Genomic DNA, 21,250 nt, shown 5'->3' with positions numbered 1-21,250 from the left:
CATTGAGAATGCTTGTGCTTGTCTTTTAAACTCCACTCAAATGTCTTAAGGAAATTTCTCCATCAACTTCAATGCACCCTCTATCTAGGTACTGTATACAAGTGCCTCATTCTCATAAAGTAATCAATTTTATATATAAACCAGTTTTTAGTTTAGGAATTCCAGGCTCAGAATGTTGGGATCGTGTGTGCCGTACTCAACTACAGTAATAGAGCTCCTTTGTTCTGGAATTATGAACATTCATCCTCACTCCTCAACCAAGTGGACAAGGAGTATTCCACTTGCCCCTGGACCCACCTCATGTTTGTACATATGAAACCAACATTAATAAAAGTGCCATTCACACCTCCACCAAATAGCTTTTTGTCAAATATTAAACAAAAATTAGGAGTAGGCTCCCACAGAGGCTACAAACATTAGGAGTAGGCTCCCACAGAGGCTGGTGCCTCTTCTACTGACAACTGGAAAAAACATCCAGGGACCCTATTACGACTGACCCCAACTTTGTCCTCTTCTTCAAGAGTGGTAGAACACACTCAAACATTCTGGAAGAAACAAAGCTTCTGTCTGCCACCCCAGCAACTGGAAATTAGGGGTGGCAAAGACTCCCTAGCTCCACTAGCAGAGTCTGGGGGGTGAACATAATGCATTTGGAAGTCCTGACAGACATTTCTGTGGAAACTGTGCAATAGATAAACCAAGTTCCTACATTTTTAAAAGCAAACCAATCCCAACTTATTCAACCTGAATACCTGAGATTGCCACCTGTAGTAATTATAATGAAAGTGATTACTAGTGAAGAGAAGGCAATATTTGCTACAGTGTGAAAAATAAAGGGACTCTAGAAATAAAGAGTATATGATTTGTTAGACTTTAACAGATAAATAACAACAGTTAAAAATCCTAAGAATAGGAAACTGCCAGTCATGCAAGTAATGAGATAGTAAAGTATTACTAGTAGTCCAAATAACAGCTCACACAGTGTCTTCCAGAAAGTAATTTAACCAAGTGGCTAATCATACGGAGATATGATGAATCTGGTGAGATGTGACACACAAAAGATTCCTATCCTGTGACAATAATCCATTATAGCCATATGAATCAACTTGTGAAACCACCTTATGAGGGTAATGGGAGATAACTCACTCGAAATAGAAAGATCCCATTATGAGGGTAATGGGAGATAACTCACTCGAAATAGAAAGATCCCATTATGAGGGTAATGGGAGATAACTCACTCGAAATAGAAAGATTCCATTATGAGGGTAATGGGAGATAACTCACTTGAAATAGGATGATCCCATTATGAGGGTAATGGGAGATAATGCACTTGAAATAGAAAGATCTCAGTAAATGAATAATCAGTTTCAAGTACCTTGAAATAAGTTAGTATGAGCCATGTAACACTTGAGGGGCCTGACTAGACATAATAAATGATTAGGATTAGAGTGGTCATAAAAATGAGAAATGGCTGAGAAATGAATTTGCAAAAGGTTTTTTTTTCACTTTCCTCACATTCTATGCACATGGATTGCAAACAATTCCAACCAATGATGTCCACAAGCTAACAACAACAAAAATACAAAATACAGAGAAAGGTGAAACAAAGAACATGAAGCTAATGACTCAAAAGGAGGATGAGACAAGGCAAGTGAAACGAGATCCCAAAGTAGTAACTGAAAAGAATGTTTGTACTGCAGAATACAAAAAGATCTTAGTTGACCTGATACAACTGGGGATTCAAAACCTTCTGACATTTAGAATACATAAAAATATGGGATAGATAAAGATGCCTTATTTAAAGCCACTGTAAGAAGCAAGACTATTTCCAAATACCCAAGTTAGAAAATGGGATACGATAGATATTATTTGATGAAGATTGTTTAACTTCTTTTTAATACACCACTGGTGATAAATATTCCACTTCCACTGATAAACAATCATGGTTGGCCTACAGAAAGATCTACTTATGTACAGAGAAACTTCTGAAGTTAAACTCTTAAGTCAGGCAAAAGACCACACAACTTCCAAGCATAAATACTGAGTTTCTGAACATCTGTGTGGAGAATATCTGATTGAGGTTGTCTTAACAGATACTTCCACGAATGAGGAAGAGATGTACATTCCTGTAGACAGTGAAAAAGCAGAAACCATGCTTGAGCTAGCCAATAAAGTGCAACCAAGAAAACTCAACAAGGAGTAGAATGAACTACAGTCAGGATCCATGGCAATGGCCAAACCAGAATAAAACCATACAGATATAAGCCTGTCCAGTCCTGACTGAATGCACCTATTGCTAATACACAATGATAAAGTACTAGAGACTAAAACAACCACAGCTGAATATTCCAATAAGTTGCAAAGGCATTAACAGTTGGAGACTTGAATTGAGAGTAAATCCACTGAAAAAACTGGGGATGTAGCATCATTTTCATTGGAAGAATCTGTTGGGGTTGAAACAAGCAATATGCAGTTAAATTATATATTCACCACTGTAACATGACATTCTAAAGACCGATACATTGGGAATGTATCCAATATAAAAGATCAAAGGTATGAAAATAAAGAACTTGAGAATGTGTACTTCCTTGACAAGAACTCTAAGAAACAACTCTGACATTTTTGGAATGTATCATGAAATTTTTTCCCTCAAGAAAGACAAACCTTGAACCAATGTACTGCAGAAAGTTTGAGAATGTTGATATGGAGGACAGACTTGTCTTCTGTGCAAGTACTTTGGAACTTATGACCTTGAAGATAAGATCTCCTTTCCTGAAGAGATATGTCCATGAATGGATGGATCTTGAGACAAGATGGTGAAATAGGTACCCCAATACCAGAGTTGCTTCAATCCAACCACCATTTGATATTAACAGTGTTTCTCTTAAGCAGTGAGACAGGATGATCCAAAAAATCAGAATGCATGATCCATTTATCAAGCAGTGACAACCGAGGGGTCCTTATATGTGCACATCCCAAAGAATTGAGAGGCTTGAGGGAAGTTCACATCTCCAAATGAAAGAGAACTATCCATGCAGCAGGAGAAGGAAACAGAAATAAAAGCCTGACAGCTCTTTCCATAGCTTGAATGCTGATAGGAGTTGATTGAGCTTCACACTTAAGTAAGTATTGAAAAAGAAACCCATGTAGATGAGATACTGCATTGGTGACAAGACAGATATAATAATGTGTGTACATATCCAAGGAATGCAGATGACAAGAAAAAAAGCTCAAATAGCTCTGCAGAAGACATGAAATGCTGATGCAGGACCAAAAGGAGGAGCCCAGAACTTTAAAACCTGACTCTTGTGCACAAACTTAAGAAACCTCTGGAAATATTCTGCTACAGAAGCATAGAAATGAAAATCAGTGACACAGAACTTCGTCATCCACAGTCCTATACCATCATAGGTTGAGAAAATATTCCATTGCAAAGTGAAGACAATCTAAAAATTGACTGAGCCAAGATAGATCAATGATTGAACAACAATATCCTGTATTCTTGGGTACCATGAATAAACAGGAATAAAATTCTGGAAGAATGGGATTAATACTCTTTACTGCCTTTTTGACTAAGAACTCTCTTATGGCCTGGAAATGAAGCTCCACTCTCTGTGAATCTGTTGAAGGTGAAAAGTAACAGGTTGAGGAGACAATGGTTGAAGTGATGTACACTGAATGATCAACCTGGATCTCTGATGAAACAATTCCAATGTCCAGGAAGTGATGTAACTATGCTCCCACTGTTACACCTCTCCTGGGATAGTCACCGACACTGTTGTCATTGGTCTGCCTAAACCAAAGATCCTTGAGAATAAAAATGGACTCTATTCAGAACCAACAGACCAGAAAAATGAAGGAAGGGGTTGGAACTAATGTCTCTGGAACTCTAACAAATAACATGGGATGGAGAAAAGGAGATTCTCGTAACTCCCTGAGTGCAGAAGACAGTAAATGAACACTTTTTTAAAAAGTGTCCCTACTGAATAAATCCTAACAACAAATCAGGAAACCAAAGAAACAATGAAAGAAGACAATCTAACTGAGGTAAATGTCAGTAAAATCCTCAACTCATGATAAAATTGCTGAGAGGAACACTGATAAGCTTCAGACAATAGTTGGATTAAAGATAAATATCTCAGAAAAGCCTGAGAGTAAGATGATTCCAAAAAACTGATCTGTTGAAAGTGATCACAAGTTTCAATCTAAACCCCCAAAGATCCAAAAGGGGTCTCTATCCATTGAAAATCTAAATAGGTCTGGCAGCGATATGTCAAAGTATGTTGATCCAATAAACATGGGCGTAAAGGCAAAGGTATTACATCACGTAACTGAGCAGGAAATCTCCCAGCATGAACAGCAATATCAGTAAAAGGAGGAAAAACCAGGAAGTTGCTTGCCATCCTTATTGCTAACCAGGACAGAGTTCAAATAATATAGGAGAGACTCTCACCTCACAAAACCAAGTAACTAATTTGAGAAAAGAGGATGGAAGTGATTTATCAAAATGGTCCTCTGCTGACATAGTAAAAGAAGAAGTTGGAAAAAAATGAGTCTAAATTTGCACCAGTTGTTCCCAGTTCATTTGCAAAAGGTGCCTCAGAACATGCCAGAGAGACACCTTCATTCCTATACAGTGTTTATGTTTATATTAAGGGTACTGTCCTATACAGTGTTTATGTTTATATTAAGGGTACTGTCCTATATAGTGTTTATGTTTATATTAAGGGTACTGTCCTATACAGTGTTTATGTTTATATTAAGGGTACTGTCCTATACAGTGTTTATGTTTATATTAAGGGTACCGTCCTATACAGTGTTTGTGTTTATATTAAGGGTACCGTCCTATACAGTGTTTGTGTTTATATTAAGGGTACCGTCCTATATAGTGTTTATGTTTATATTAAGGGTACCGTCCTATATAGTGTTTATGTTTATATTAAGGGTACTGTCGTATATAGTGTTTATGTTTATATTAAGGGTACTGTCCTATATAGTGTTTATGTTTATATTAAGGGTACTGTCCTATACAGTGTTTATGTTTATATTAAGGGTACTGTCCTATACAGTGTTTATGTTTATATTAAGGGTACTGTCCTATACAGTTTTTATGTTTATATTAAGGGTACTGTCCTATACAGTGTTTGTTTATATTAAGGGTACTGTCCTATATAATGTTTATGTTTATATTAATGGTACTGTCCTATGTAGTGTTTATGTTTATATTAAGGGTACTGTCCTATACAGTGTTTATGTTTATATTAAGGGTACTGTCCTATACAGTGTTTATGTTTATATTAAGGGTACTGTCCTATATATTGTTTATGTTTATATTAAGGGTACCATCCTATACAGTGTTTGTGTTTATATTAAGGGTACTGTCCTATATAGTGTTTGTGTTTATATTAAGGGTACTGTCCTATGTAGTGTTTGTGTTTATATTAAGGGTACTGTCCTATGTAGTGTTTATGTTTATATTAAGGGTACTGTCCTATATAGTGTTTATGTTTATATTAAGGGTACTGTCGTATATAGTGTTTATGTTTATATTAAGGGTACTGTCCTATATAGTGTTTATGTTTATATTAAGGGTACTGTCCTATACAGTGTTTATGTTTATATTACGGGTACTGTCCTATACAGTTTTTATGTTTATATTAAGGGTACTGTCCTATGTAGTGTTTGTTTATATTAAGGGTACTGTCCTATATAATGTTTATGTTTATATTAAGGGTACTGTCCTATGTAGTGTTTATGTTTATATTAAGGGTACTGTCCTATGTAGTGTTTATGTTTATATTAAGGGTACTGTCCTATGTAGTGTTTATGTTTATATTAAGGGTACTGTCCTATATAGTGTTTATGTTTATATTAAGAGTACTGTCCTATATATTCAAAAATTATGTTTGATTTTTATTTCTTATTTTTCTTGTTACAGACATAGCTTTTTGTTACGATAAACTATTGTTTCTACCGTCACCGGCGCAGACAGAAATCTTAATGTACAACTGTAAACAAACAACACATGAAATGTAAACGTGACCTAAATAATTGGCACAACTAATTAGGTTACGTTCGTGAACGCCATCTTAAAGTGTCTATTATTTATTTATGTTATGTACTTACGTGATCGTGACTCAAGAAACTTCCAGAAGTATCCAGAATTAATCGATGACGTCATGTGACATATATTCGAGAATGTTCTAGAGAGTTTCTCAGAGTATAGAAACCCATGCTTGATGTTATGGTAGTCAGTGCATTGTTGATTCTGTGTTCATGCAAAAAAACTTCATTATGTCAAAGAAAATGAAATGGAATGATGATTATGTGAAGTTTGGTTTCACTTGCATCGGAACAACTGAGGATCTGCAAAAACCCCGATGCATGCTTTGTGTCGCTGTCCTTTCAAACTCACATTTGAAGCCATCTCAGCTGCAGGAACACTTCAACAACCAGCATGGTGAAGCAGCTGTTGCAGGCCATGATGTTGAATCGTTGAAAGGTATAAGGACCCGCTTTGATTCTCGAGCAACCCTTCCAAAATTAGGTTTTATATCTACTGACAAACCACTGCTGATGGCTTCATACCATGTGGCGTATAAAGTAGCCAAATCAAAGAAGCTCCATACAATTGCAGAAGAGGTAATAAAATTGTGTGCATTAGAAATGGCAACAATTTTTCTGGGAAAAGAAGCTTCAAACAAGCTTAAATTAGTGCCATTATCAAATAATGTTATTCAAAACCGAATTGGTGATTTGAGTTTGGACATTTTGGACCAAGTTATCACAGATATCAGGGCTACTCCCTTGAAAATCTCTCTCCAATTGGACAAAACAACTGATGTTGCAAATTGCAGTTAACTCATCACACTAGTGAGGTATGTCCATGATGGTGCCATAATGGAAGATTTCCTGTTCTGTGAAGATCTGAAAACAACCACAAAAGGGAAAGATGTCTTCCAGTGTGTGAAGGACTTCTTTGTGAAACATGATTTAGATATCCAAATTATTGGTTCTCTGTGTACCGATGGTGCCCCTGCTATGCTAGGAAATAAATCAGGATTTTTTACACTGATGAAACAAGAGATACCGCACTTGCAAGGTACTTACTGTTTTCTTCATTGACATGCTTTGGCATCAAAAACATTGCCTCCAAAGTTATAAAAGGTCCTTGACAATTCTGTGAAGACCACCAACTGGATTTGGGGTCGCGTTCTGAAACGCAGCCTCTTCAAGTCACTTTGTGAAGATTTTGGAAGTAAGCCTTCAGTTATGCTTTTCTACACAGAAGTCTGCTGGCTGTCATGTGGGAAAGCTTTAACGTGCTTCTTTGAACTGCGAGAAGTCAAAACTTTTCTGAAGGAACGTGACTATGATCTGCCTGGAGAAATAAAATCACAAGAATTCAACCAAATGCTGGCCTATCTGAGTGATATTTTCACTCGTATGAATGACCTGAATGTATCTCTTCAAGGGAAAAACATAAACATATTGAAATGCTGCAAAAAGTTAAATGCTTTCAAAGAAAAGTTACATCTTTGGTGTAGACGAGTTAAAAGAGGGAATCTTTCAAATTTTCCATCACTAGAAGAAATGGTAGGTGAGGATGAGTCCATGTGTGTGTGAAGAAATTGTGGATCATTTGGAATCAAAGTCATTTCATGAATATTTTGGAGGAGAACTGAAAACTTCTGAAGAATGGATTATAAATCCATACTCCTTCAATTTGAATAATATGTCGGATGATGAAGAACTGAAGGAAGATCTTATTGAACTGTGCACAAATCAAGTTCTTGAAATGCAGTTTGAAAGCAAAACTTTGGAACAATATTGGTGTTCGACAATGGACATGTTTCCAAGACTTTGTGAAAGAGCACTAAATGTGCTCATCCTATTCACGACGACATACTTATGTGAGTTTGGATTTAGTGCCCTTTTGTCAATCAAGACAAAATCTAGAAATCGCTTGGGGGCACAAGCAGACTTGCAGATTGCTAACAGCAACAAAGTGCCATGCTTTGAAAAACTCGTAAGAAGTAAACAAGAACAAAGAAGTCATTAAATTTAAATTGGCTTATGAACATTTGAACATTTCAAATTCAAAGAAATTTCATTTCATGCATGGATGAAAATTTATATTTTTGTAGACCATGTAAGGTTTATGCAACTTTTAGTTTGTTGTAATAATTTTTCTTTTCAAAATGTTTTGTTTTTATTTACATATCATTAAAAACTAAATATAAAAATCTGTTTTGGCCCCCTTCACCTTTATTCTTAAATAAATAATTACTGTGAGGGGTGTGAGAACATATTAAGATTTTTTAGAGGTGCAGGGCATAAAAAAGGTTGGAAACCACTGATCTAGATAAATGGTGCATGTAAGTTGGTGAAGAAATCTGCAAATTAGAATTTGTCTAAGGCATTAATGTGGGGTATAAAGGCTGTAGAAATTGTTCTAATGCTTAAATGGACAAACAGTGGAAACAATGGATATTGAGAAATAGCTATAGCGTCAGTGGACGGTAAGTATATTTTAGAATGGACAAACAATGAATATTGAGAAATAGCTATAGTGTCAGTGGACGGTAAGTATATTTTTGAATTAATGATTTTAATTCTTTTAACAAACACAGTAGCAAGTAATAACATACAACAAAATACAACAGTAATGATTTTATATTTTAAAAAGAAATGAAAGTGATAATTTTCACAAGAAAGGAGTATATTGGAAGGTTCATTAATTATGTTACGTGTTGTTGCTTTTCACTTCAATTACTAACAGTGAAGTCTCACTATACCTGTTGATGCCACTCCCACATCTTCCATCACTGATGCAGATGAAAAATTTTCTTTTAAATAATGTAGTAGTAGAAATGTTCTTCTAAATGTACCTTTTATTGTAAATATGAAATCAACCTTATTACTAAAGCTAGAGAAAGCATGAAACTTTAGTTCAGTGGGCTTGTAGACAAACTATACATCCTGGGCAAGACTTGTCTTCAGTAAGTGGCAGTTCTCGTTACACAGGAAATAAATGTTTAAATTACAAGCTTAAAAAAAATCATACAAACATTTTGATTTTCAGGTTTCTTTAGAGTAAGTTTACTTTAGAAACTCTGAATACAGTATTCAAGTTTTCTGTAACCTACAAGTTTCAAATCTGTTCAAGCTGTATAAAGAAAGAGTATCCAGGTTACAGGTGGAACCTAAGTAATTTTCATTACATGTTAACTAACAAAAACCTAGTGTTCAAACACATTATTGTGGATACTACTATCAAAATTTTAATATTACACATGATTTTGTAATATCAGAATATAACTATATTATGTTTTTAATTTGGTTTGGTCAGGAATCATGGAAACAAATCTTAAACTGTGTTATTTTAGCTGTATTAGAACTGTTGTTACAACGTTTGTTTTGTAAATATAACTTATAAATATAAACCTTAGTTAAGTCATTCAGGTACTTATTATATACTGAGTAAAGAAACATTGGAAAAATAAAAATTTAACATACAGCAATTAATTCATGTTTTTGTTCCAATGTTATTCACATTTGCCAATACATTTAGTTTTAGTGTAAACTGGTCAGATGAAAATAGAGGACATAAAAGTTAAATTAAATTCAAAATAAAGTAACATATTTGAAAATGTAAACTGTCTGGTTTGATTCATTTCAGAACATTTCAACATATAATGCTCAACTAAACATTTTGATGTGTGTATACAAAATATCTTCAGTTTACATTGATATGCTCTCAAGTACATAATTGATACCAATACTTTATGTTTAACATGAAGTGACAGTTTTAAGGTTATTCTACAAGTAAATGTTTATAGAACTTACCCTAAATATATGTAAGAAAACAGGAACAGTAACATAAGAGAAGATATTATTAACCATCCATGAATAACCTGAAAGAAAAAAACAAAGTTTTTAGTATTTAAATGACACATTTTTGTACAAAAACTCACGTGCTGTTTGATAATTTTACAAAATAACAACCCTGTGGCTTTCCAAAGTGTGCTGTAACTCTGTCTATGTTAGAAGCATGACAACTTACTTTGTAACAGCGGAACTTGTAGAGAAGAATCAGAAGAACAGTCATACATACTATGACTCCCATCAAAATGAAAGCATTCGCAAATGACTGCCACACTTTGGTTCCTGTGTCCACTGTCTGATCAGTAAATGGTGTGTAGATCCTACAATTCAACATTATACTGTAAACATACACATATTACAACTTTCAAATTAATCACATAATCTTAGCTAAATTGTGAAGGCATAAAAACTCATTGAAAATTTTCTCATGTTGTATATTACACTCACAACCATTATAAAAAAATACATTGTATGTAATCCCTATTAAGTTGGAGTGGAAAAGAAACATACTGAAATAAGAAACAATTAATGACCTAGTTTAATGAATAAAGGTTTATAATGGTGAGATATATATAAATAAACACATACACAATCTATCTATTACTTTTATAAAATTAAACTGTCTGATATGAGCTTTTAACAATGGATTTCATATTGCTTAGCACCAACAGTATTTATAGCCCAATACTGATATTAGTCTGTGTACTAAAACCATAAAATAAATATCTAGACAGCAAAACTGAAAGAAAGGTATGGTAAAATTTAGCTATAATTAGAGTAAAAACTATACACAAGTTACACTGGTAACTTATCTCTTTATTAAATAAGACCATACTTAATAAAGGCTTAACTAATGTTAGGTTAAGACAAGTTGACATGTAGGTTTCAGTGTCTGTAATTAGAATTATTTTCTATTATTTTGAAAGTGAAAGTTCTGATACATCAGCTTAAGATCTGGCATTCATATGCTTCCGATCAAGTTAGTGGACTAGAAATACAATTGACCACAGTTTAGGCCTACAATCCTGTACTTAAAAAGTAATGTTGCAGTTGTCTGCTAGTTAAATAATAAATTACATACCATGATAATAAGGATGTTTACAGGATATTTTACGAGTGTTTAAATATAAATCTTTTGTGAACTTTTCTGTCATATCACTTCTTATAATTACATAGAACTGTAAACTTTGTCATTAAAATACTTTTAACATATATAAAAATTCTCTATATAGGTCCAACACATACTAATATGTATTTATTAGCTGTGTAGAGGTAAAATGTATAAGAAAGTTTTCATTTTAGATGTGTCAGACATCCAAACAGGACCAGAGTTGAACTGGCCATAATGATACACTGTGCAGAACCTTACAGCTGGAGCCCCTATCTACAGAAAAAACCATAATGAAAAAATATGTACATGTCAAGATGTTAGTATCTGTTAAAACATTTCAAACCAGGGATGAAAATGCAGAAATATTTCACATTAAGATGACGTAAAGATCCAGTTAAGATAACCCAACAGAAACAATCATATAAAGACCTGTTGACCAAAAGGACCATCCTTTGAAGTATCTTATTCAGACCAATAGTTAGTATAAAAACTTGCTGTTTCAGTAGTGGGTTCAATCTAGGAACTCAAAAATGATAACAATACTTGCATCTCATAAATTTTGATTGTTTATACAGGTTGCAAAAAATCAAGACTACCTGATTCATAACCTCAAGCCAAAAATTTACACAGGTCAGAGGCAGGGCTTACACCTCTAAGAAACTGATGTACAGATGGGGAACTGAGCAAGACTTAAGGCCACAGAGCTGCTTATTCAAGTCTATCTGAGATGTATTTGTAAACATTTAGCTGTGAAGGCAGAGAACTAAAGTGTAGAGTCCTGGTTAAAGTCTTGTTCAACTGCCAGTAAAGTCTGGTGACACTAAACAGATGTAATAGGATAAGCAGACAGAATAAATTATGCTTTACTAAAAATAGGTACAATTTCCCGTAGAGATACACAAGAACTCTTACGATCAAACTTTCCAACTTGAGACCTCACAAGTGTTGAGGGTCACACAAAGATGAATTTAGGTTTGGATCAGTGTTAAGCATGTTTTATACAATCTGGACAAAAAATTTCACAACACTTATTAGAGGAATTCTGAGATTTGAATCTTATAAAAAATCAGGAAATGGAAAACAAATACTAATGCTTTCATGATTCTAAAGGCCATAAGAAAATGAAGTCACAAAGAGTAAGAGAGCACAGGACTATAACCTGTTTATTACCATGGCAAATAAAACTAACATAATGACATTAAATGAACAATACAGGAAAGCATTATAAATGTTTAACATTCTTCTTGTTGAAGATGGCTAAGTGTAACTAATGACTAATAGCAGAGAAACTAAACATTTCAATATTATACTAATCAAGACCAGTGGAAACTGGATTAGGGGGAGGCTAAATCTGTGTACAAATAAAGAAATAAAAGTACATTTGTTTCGGTGAAAGCTGTCAGGAAGATTACATTTCCTCAAGTAAAACTGCATTTCTTTATGAATTGTTTTCACTTTCACTGGTCATAACTACAGGAATATGGATGGACCATGCATTCCCAATAAGGAAAGTCAATTAAAAAAATGAAATTTCTCAAGCAAGGATAAATGTCTCTGGAGTTTCGGAATACAATATTTTGATCCCTGAATTTTTATAACAATCATCAACCACTTGAGACTGTTGAAGATAAAAAACACACATGCTATTCTTATTCATTAACACAGCTATGAATTTTCCACCAACCCCATCTGAATTGGTTGACAAACACAACTTCTGGAAGTATGTTTCAACAGATGAAGAATCTCAAGTGCTTTACCTTCAGAGAAGAACAACCAACTATTTAAATATGTGGGGTAATAAATATGAGAAAGACATCATGTGAACAGAAAGTGTTACTGAGGTAGCTATGAAAGCTGAGAAAGTAACAATAAGGAAAATGTTATGTCTCCTGTAACAAATAATTCCTGCTTATAAGACATGTATTTTCTTTTCAGATGTATTACTAAACACTTTTATATCCTGCACTATTTTCAGTCCTAAAGAAGAACAGTTAAGTATTCATTAATACTAGTCTTTTGTGCTGGTTTTTTTACCATGGTAATTATTTTCAGCAGTTTTATTGTATAGCACAACATGTCTAACACTTTCAGGTCAAATTTGCCTATCTCAGTGACCCATCATAGTTTAGAGGAAATTAGCAAATGTGATCACAATAAAATTCATTGGATATCAACATTTGGTGCTACTGTTGTACATTGTTGAAAATTATTGGAGTATTCGGTACAATGCAATGAAAATTTTGCCATTACAACAAGATACCACTAATGTTAAATTCAACTACTGCTAAAAAAAATTCATTGTTCTAAACAACTCAGTTTTTAGTAATTTGATGAGCAAGAATGGTTTAATTTGTTCCTAATGCAAATTAATTTTTGTTATCACCAAGATATCGAGTTATTAATAAATTCACACAGGGAGTTATAAAGAGGATATACTTTCAACTGTCATATTCACTTCACAAAATAAAACTGTGTACTTACAAATAAACATTAGTTTCTGTGTAGAATGTGATGGAACTTATTGTTGCCACAACAACAAGCATGCACAACGTGACAGGAACAAACAACTTGATAACATGCTTTGCACCGTACTTCAGTTCCTCCTCTTCTTCTTCATCCCAAACCTGATCTGCAGGCCCTCCTGAAGATGTAACCTGGTCATCTCTCGTACCATCAACACTTAATCCACTACCTTGAAAAGTTACGTCTGTATTTTCTAACCCACGTTCCTGTAATACAAAGAAATGTGTATATATATATTACCTGAATATTAAAAGGTGAAATAATTTTTATTATACACAGATAATGATTAATCAAGTCTTGTGTGCATTAACTGAATCAAATAAAAATGTTTTAGATACAATTTAAGAGACAAAACTTCCCCATACTACACACATGAGGAACATAACAAGTTTGACATTAAAGACAGTTTTATGTGCATGCTGAAAAAATATTGTTAACACAACAACTGAACTGTTAAACTGAAAACCTGGAGATGTTTGACAAATAATTTAACACCACAAAAATAATCAAGTAATCAAAATTAGTGTTTCCAAGTGTTTCAACTATCCAGGTAATTGAAACAATTTCAAATTTCCATTTTAAAATATAAAAAATATACCAATTACCAGGGCAGAATGTCCCAAGACAACTACAGTTTATCTGAATTTCTAACTCAGCTATAAGTACAACAAAAATTGTTATTATTCAACACAAATCAAGCACTTCTCAACTACAGTCTTTCACTGTCAAAAAATAAATAAAAATATCATAACATTTATGTAGAGGAGTACTTTAATTTTTTACTAGTTATAAACATGTTTATAAATAATTTATAATTGTCATGGAGGACAGAGAAGGGTTGGAAGGGCTTCTCTGGTGGGTTTTACACGTGTATTCATAGCTCAGAAAATCAAGATGGCAGAATACTGACATTATATATTTTTGTTTGTAACATGTGATTCTAAGTATTTAGACACTACAAAAGATGTATTATTGAAGCAATAAAACCTGAACAGAAGAATAAGGATGCATGTGCACTACATGAAACAGACAAGCACAGATTGAAGCATTTTTGAATAATAAACCATGTTTTCATGTTACATTTATTGATGTAGATTAATGACAAGTTTTAAATAAATTTTATTATTATATATAAGAGGTCACGGCCTACACAGTGATCATACTGTTCAGAAAAAGAAACATACCCAACGATTAACTGGTCAGCTTTGTTTCTTCAGCAATGAAAATAAAAGTGTATATTTACTACAAAACAGTTGATGTTTATTGTAAATCCTACTGTAGAAAAGACATTTCTGAGAAACTGAAATTTTATCAAAAAATTAATATACCAACTTGATATGAGATATTCCATTCAAACTGTGTTTGCAGGTGAACACACACAATTTTGTTTTTAAAGAAATAAATACTTATTGTACATTGAAGCAACATTTAAATCATTAGGATTTCTAATTTTATTGTACAACCCTAATATTAAAATGCAGGTGCCATGGTTGCCCACTGAATTAGTGGACCCGAAACTGAATACAAAGGAAGGTAGCTTAATTGTCAACTAAAGTCATAATTTTCCTATACTGAAAATGTATTTTCAATAGGCACTTACCACCTCTTACATAAGTAGTCATTCATGTTCAGTGCTGCTCTCTATATGCAAAAAAACAAAACAAAAACTCATTTGATTGTGTATCTCATGCAAATTATCATGTGACAACCCTTCACGAATGAGGGAGCCACTCACTCTCATTACCCATGTGACTACCTCTTTTCAATTCCACCAAATTTTTATATCGAGTTTTGTAAAAAATTGTAGCACTGGTATTTCAGTCAGAACAAATGGTGGCAAGTGAGAGAGGTAAGTAGCGATCAAAAATACATTTTCAGTATAGGAAAATTATAACATCCAATATGGTACATTACCTCCACTCGCATACTTTGTGTACTTTGAACACTTAAAGGATACCTCTTGTTTCACCTTGAAACGAGAGAATCAGATATGATGTGGGAGACTGCACCACATCTGAACCAAATATATTCTTCACCCATTGGAAAAAGGTGTGGTGCATATGGGCAGAAAAACAGAGAAGCACATTCAAGTGTGGAAAAAAACAACAAAACCCAATGAAAGTTTCCCCAGGTGTAGAATGGCTAGGGTGCAGCAGATTGTACTCTGCAAGTCAACTAAGTCATGCTGCTGGGAACTGACATCCACACAGGGTTAAGATGAAGATCATACCATCTTCAACTCAAATTCAAGAAACTGGAGAGGTTTACTGTCAATGACTGAAAGAAATTCACAGAAAGTTGCATAAAAAATGCCAGCATTAGTCAATTGAAGAGGACCAATCTTGCTTTATGATAATGCTCTGCCACATGACCTTGCAGAAGGTCAATGAAATGGACTATGAAACATTGCTTCACCCTCTTTACTTACTCCCCAGATCTGTCACCCACTGACCACCACTTTTTCAAGCATTTGGACAACTTATCACAGGACAAAAGATTCAACAACAGAGGGAATAGGGAATAGCTTTAGTTTTATTGTAATGGCAAAAAGTAATCTTGTTTCTCATTAACAAAAGTATATACATTCATTAGGTTCCAGTTTGATTAATAAACATGCTTTTGAATGTTTTTATTTCTTATTACAGTTAAAATTTTAAAATTACCATTATTTTTGGAACAAACAAACAGATAGTGGGTGTACTTGCAAAGGGTCCTTAAGTGTCCTGTTTCAAGAGTAGATTACACCAAAATTTTTATTTATTATTTTAATGTTCATATTTCATGTTGTATTGTAGCCTACTGATTCATGGCATACACCCATTTTGCTAATGCAATGACAGTACAAACTGGAACATTAAGCATCCTAATGTGATGCCATTTTATGTCCACTAACTGACTGAAAAGTTACTCATTACTGTATAGTGATGCCATTTGTTGAAACAGATGATCTCTCCAGGTGGCCTTCAGCCCTTTCTCAGGGAGACAGTTAATATTGTTGATGCTAAAAATAATATCTTTTAAATATTTGAAAATAAAAAGATACTGCTCTATGGTTATAAAAGAAATGAAATTATGCCAAAAAAATTGCTTGTTTGTTTCACTTAAAGCTACTTAATGTTATTTGAGCTAGATGTCTCTAATTTAAGAGTGGTATACTAGTGGTAAAACAGTTAATCAACACTACCCATCACAAATTTTTGGGTTACTCTTTCTACGAATGAATAGTGAGTTTGACCATCGTATTATAATGTCCTTCATGGCTGAAAAGGCATGAATATTCAGTGATAGGGATCTGAGCCAGCAACCTGTAAATTGTAAGATGTATGCCATAAAAAAAAAACAAAAAACAAGTAACATTCAAAATAATAAAAAGAAGTCATAAGAAGTTAGGCTGAACATTTATTGCTGTCCAAATTGCATCTAGAATACAACCACAAAACAAAAGGATAAACTATTCGGTACTTCAAGTTGTACTGATGATAATGAAGTACTAAAGAATGACTTGGATCTATTTTTAAGTTGTTTTTAAATACCCTTTCTGTAAATAAAGTTGCATTTAATGCATTTTGGTTAATTACATGATCAGAATGTGCTGTTTCTTCAACTGGTTTCTTTTGTTTTTGTAGTATTTTTAGCCATAAACCGAACATCTCAAAAAGTTCAGCCTGCTTAATAAACTTGAGTTAATCCCATGTCCATGTAATATGTTATCATTACAAATTAATCACTTAAGATACATTACTCATTTAGATACAAGCATGGGTCAAAAGGTCATGTCATTATGTTTGGCGACTTGCATTCAAAATTTTATTGAACTACTATTTTATGATAAGTTTGGAATCAAACTGTAGATTACAATTCAAACTTTAATATCATACGAGTTATTTTTTAATTGAAAAGTAAATATTAAAATAACACATCTAAATACAGATTTTAGTGAACCATGTGGTATTTTGAATGCAACACTGTTTAAAATAAGATGTTTGTGATGTCATAACCATAAGTATATAGTGTTATATGAATTAGGAACTGAAATTATCAATATTAACAAGCTAGAATATAAAATAAGAATCTCATATCTTTTGAGATATGGTTTATGTACTGAATCAAACATGGTGGCCATATTCATCTCTTTTCATTTTTGGAAATGATCCCTTAAATACACTTATTTCAATATATGACATGTGAATAACCACTCAACAGCTTAGAATGTCCCACTGGTGGTTCTCTCAGCCATTTTAATTTGTGAAAAGACTACCACGTTCTTTTGAATCAAGATTTCATGAAGGTAGGTTGTGTCTTTAGTCTGCTTGAAGTTTTATATACTATTAAATCTAAATACATCCTAGTTACTAAGCTTAATAAATTATAGTATAATTCTATGGTATCAGTAGAGTTATTTTTGGTTGTTCAACTGTATATATAAAACATAGAAAAATAATTTCTTTGATATCCTCCACATGCAGAATTTTAAAAGGCTTAGCAATCCATGTCCAGCAGCAACAAAGTTCAAAGGTTGTAACGAGAAGAGATAATTGTTTGCTTTACTTCTAGATTTATTTGTTCTGTATTTTAGGAAAAATAAGTTCCATAACTTATTTCTAAATAATAATAGTTTATAAACACATATTATGTATAATAATTGAAGTAACTATATAGTACAAAACACTAGACCACTAAAACACAGCCAAGACAGGGAAGATGAAAGGCCAGTTTTATATTGTTGGATATGTAACGTGAGTGCATGTGTACCATGACAAGTTATGTAATGTTAGCTAGGCACGACTGGAAGGTCAATATAATAAAAATAATATATATACATGTAAATACATAGCATTATGAGACTTAATCTGCTCAGACTAAACATTTGTATTTTCATGTTATAATGTTGTCATTCTAACACGAAAAACACACAACTTATATTTATTGCCTTTTTTTATTATGGTTATGACGTTGGTCAAATGACAGATCCCACATAGTTAAGAGTACAGAAAATAACATAAAATATAAAGTCTTACTTAAAACAAACATTTGAAATGTGTTTAGGAGGTTTTAGAGATTACGTTCGAGATTTTTGGGACAAAGAATAGTTTTCTTAATGATAACATGAAATCACTTTGCACTCAGACTAGTAATGAAGCAGATTCTACTTTCACAAACAAATATTTAATATAAATTAATCATTAACAAATATCATTTTTTATGTATAAAAAACTTGTAATCTTTATTAAAAGTCTCCCAAATTTTGTGAAGATACACATGCTTTATCAAAAGTTATAGTTCAAACACTTAATGTGTGCAAGTGTGTAGACAAACTTGCATATATTATGCTGAGCCCATTGCAAAAGGGTTAATAAACAAGAAATCAAATTTCAAATAATAAAAACTAACATTAGATGACAATTCTGTATGTTGTCAGATGAAAACAACTTGAGCAACATATACAGTTTTGATTACATATGTATCATTAGTATCACCTAGTTGAGCTAGATACTAACTTAATCAAACCTAAATTACCATAATATAACCAAATGTAACTTAGATTATTCAGAAAAAGCATAATATAGTATATCTGTCTCTAATGATTGGGAATCTTTTGAGTAATGCAGTAGAAACAGACAACCACTATTTCTATAATGTTACGAAAATATCGTATTTTCATGCAACAAAGCATCTCATGAAAAATATATAATAAAAAAAAAAGCTACTCATGATAAGAAGAACTGTCATCATTGTCAAGGTTGAAACACCTAAACCTCAGATCTTCAAATTAATGCTTTTGTTTATGAAAGTATTCCTACACCCTGGTAGTCATATACACTAATGCAACAACCATGGTTCAACTGAACATAATGATAAACCCATAAAAATGAGACACCAATTGTGCTCCTAATCCTTCATGTAGTACTTAAGTTTAACAAGAGGTCTCTTGCCTTTTGATGCTGTCTCATCCATTTCAAATTTCAAAAACTTAAATCCAGCTTTGATCACTTAGGAAACACTCAAACACTGACTAACCTGACGATGACCAAAGAAGGCCGAAACGTTGTTCGCTCCTCTACGTAAAATATTTTCTCAACCCAAACGAGCCGTTTTTACATATATATTTCTCTACAGGTGGGTTTTCTCGACATCACTGAGTAATATTACTATTAGTATGAACACTAAATGTAAAATACTTGAATTTATCTTACACGTACCATGCTAAAGTTCGTATTTTCAACTGCACCAGCAGGTTTGTACTGTTGTTCTCGGTTCTTAGCTATCTGTTCAGACTCTTCACCCATTGTAGATGATTTGTTTCCATAGTCTTCAGACAGGTTAACGTTAACACTAACAGCAGTGTTAGTCCCAACGGCAACGTCAGGTCTACTTAGAGTACTGTTAGTATGATTCGATTGATTCCGAGCACTTGATAAATTCATCTTTCTTTCATTCGACATCAAACTATCATATTCAGTTGAAAATTCGTCGTCACTTTCGTTCATGAAACTATTTTAAATAAACGCTTAAGAAAAATCCAATTGAATCAAATTAAATGTTATTTTCAACTAGGCTTAGCAGAAACTTCCTTGTCAAAGAACTTTCCATCTATCGTCAATTTATAAAATTACGAAAACAACCTTAGACGAATATAAGAACAATTTCAACAAAGAAAAAAATAAAAAAGCTGTCACATGCTTGAATAATACACGTATTTGTAACTGTATATACAATGAATTATACACATGAGAACAACTTATTTTATTGGCTCTAAATTCCAGTTTAAAGTGCGAAAAGTACAAACTACAGTTGAACGATATTAAAAAAGCACATAAACTGATTGTGTAAGTAATTGCGTTATTCATGTAAAAGACTAACTTTATGGATGTAGAGTATACTGCATCCAGAATAATAATGAAGACAAATAATTAAACATATATTATTCTTTACGCAACAGAAACCGAAATAATTAAAAGAAAAATTGTCTGATTTGGAGAGTACACTCGAAAACATTTCATCTGAGCTGTCCTCTCCAATACGATAAACTATTTTGTAACGTTGTACTTTCGTTGAGCAGGTCCTTTTAAACTACTTTCTGAAAATAACACCATTACATGATTGTTGTTTTCAAGCTGTTAAGCGAAATATTACCAAATGGGCTATTTGCACTGTGCTCACCTCTGAGAATTAACAAATTTAGTTTATTTTTTCCTTAATGTTGGCCATAGGTTTGTTTGTTTTGAATTAAGCACAAAGCTACACAATGGGCTATCTGTGCTCTGCCTACCACGGGTATCAAAACCCGGTTTTTAGTGTGTAAGTCCGCAGACATACCACTGTGCCACTGAAGGGGGGGCATTGGCTATAAGAAATTATCCCTTGCACACAGTTGCAGACCTAAATTCACACAAATTTCATATGCAACAATTACTTGTTCACTTATATTATTAGGACTAACTTACAAATAAACATATTTTACAGTTTCAAGGTTTCAATAAAATAATCAAGACACACAGTCGGCAGTGTGTCTTGCGACTTAAAAAACACACACAAAGAAAAACCAACAAGACACACTATGTATTATCAACAGGAGTGATAGTTTAGTGATTTTCCAATTTCTTTAGCTGTGGTAATCCAAACGATCACATATTTTCAGTGAATATGCTCTGTTAGAATCTTACTTCACACATCAGATTTTAATCTATTTAACACCTCCCAACGTGTAACATTCTCCAGCTTTGAGAG

At 33.2% G+C, this 21,250-nt stretch overlaps 1 protein-coding gene across 2 annotated transcripts in view; it reads right to left on the bottom strand.

Annotated features, from left to right (window-relative positions):
- The window catches only part of LOC143251859 (presenilin-1-like), a 42,816-nt gene extending 22,688 nt beyond the window's left edge, over positions 1-20,128 (bottom strand). Inside the window, exons 1-4 of one of the 2 annotated variants that reach the window (XM_076503157.1) lie at positions 19,723-20,128; positions 13,481-13,728; positions 10,067-10,208; positions 9,850-9,917 (exon numbers count right to left, since the gene is read on the bottom strand). In XM_076503157.1, coding sequence (XP_076359272.1) covers positions 9,850-9,917; positions 10,067-10,208; positions 13,481-13,728; positions 19,723-20,010 — 746 coding nt within the window. In that variant the 5' untranslated portion in view covers positions 20,011-20,128. The remainder of the gene's footprint in view (positions 1-9,849; positions 9,918-10,066; positions 10,209-13,480; positions 13,729-19,722) is intronic. The other variant, XM_076503156.1, reaches the window with a different exon arrangement.
- Between the last annotated feature and the right edge of the window lie 1,122 nt (positions 20,129-21,250).

Source organism: Tachypleus tridentatus, chromosome 6 (genome assembly GCF_004210375.1).
Source record: "Tachypleus tridentatus isolate NWPU-2018 chromosome 6, ASM421037v1, whole genome shotgun sequence".
Taxonomy (NCBI): domain Eukaryota; kingdom Metazoa; phylum Arthropoda; class Merostomata; order Xiphosura; family Limulidae; genus Tachypleus; species Tachypleus tridentatus.
This window is presented reverse-complemented; position numbering and strand designations above follow the sequence as displayed.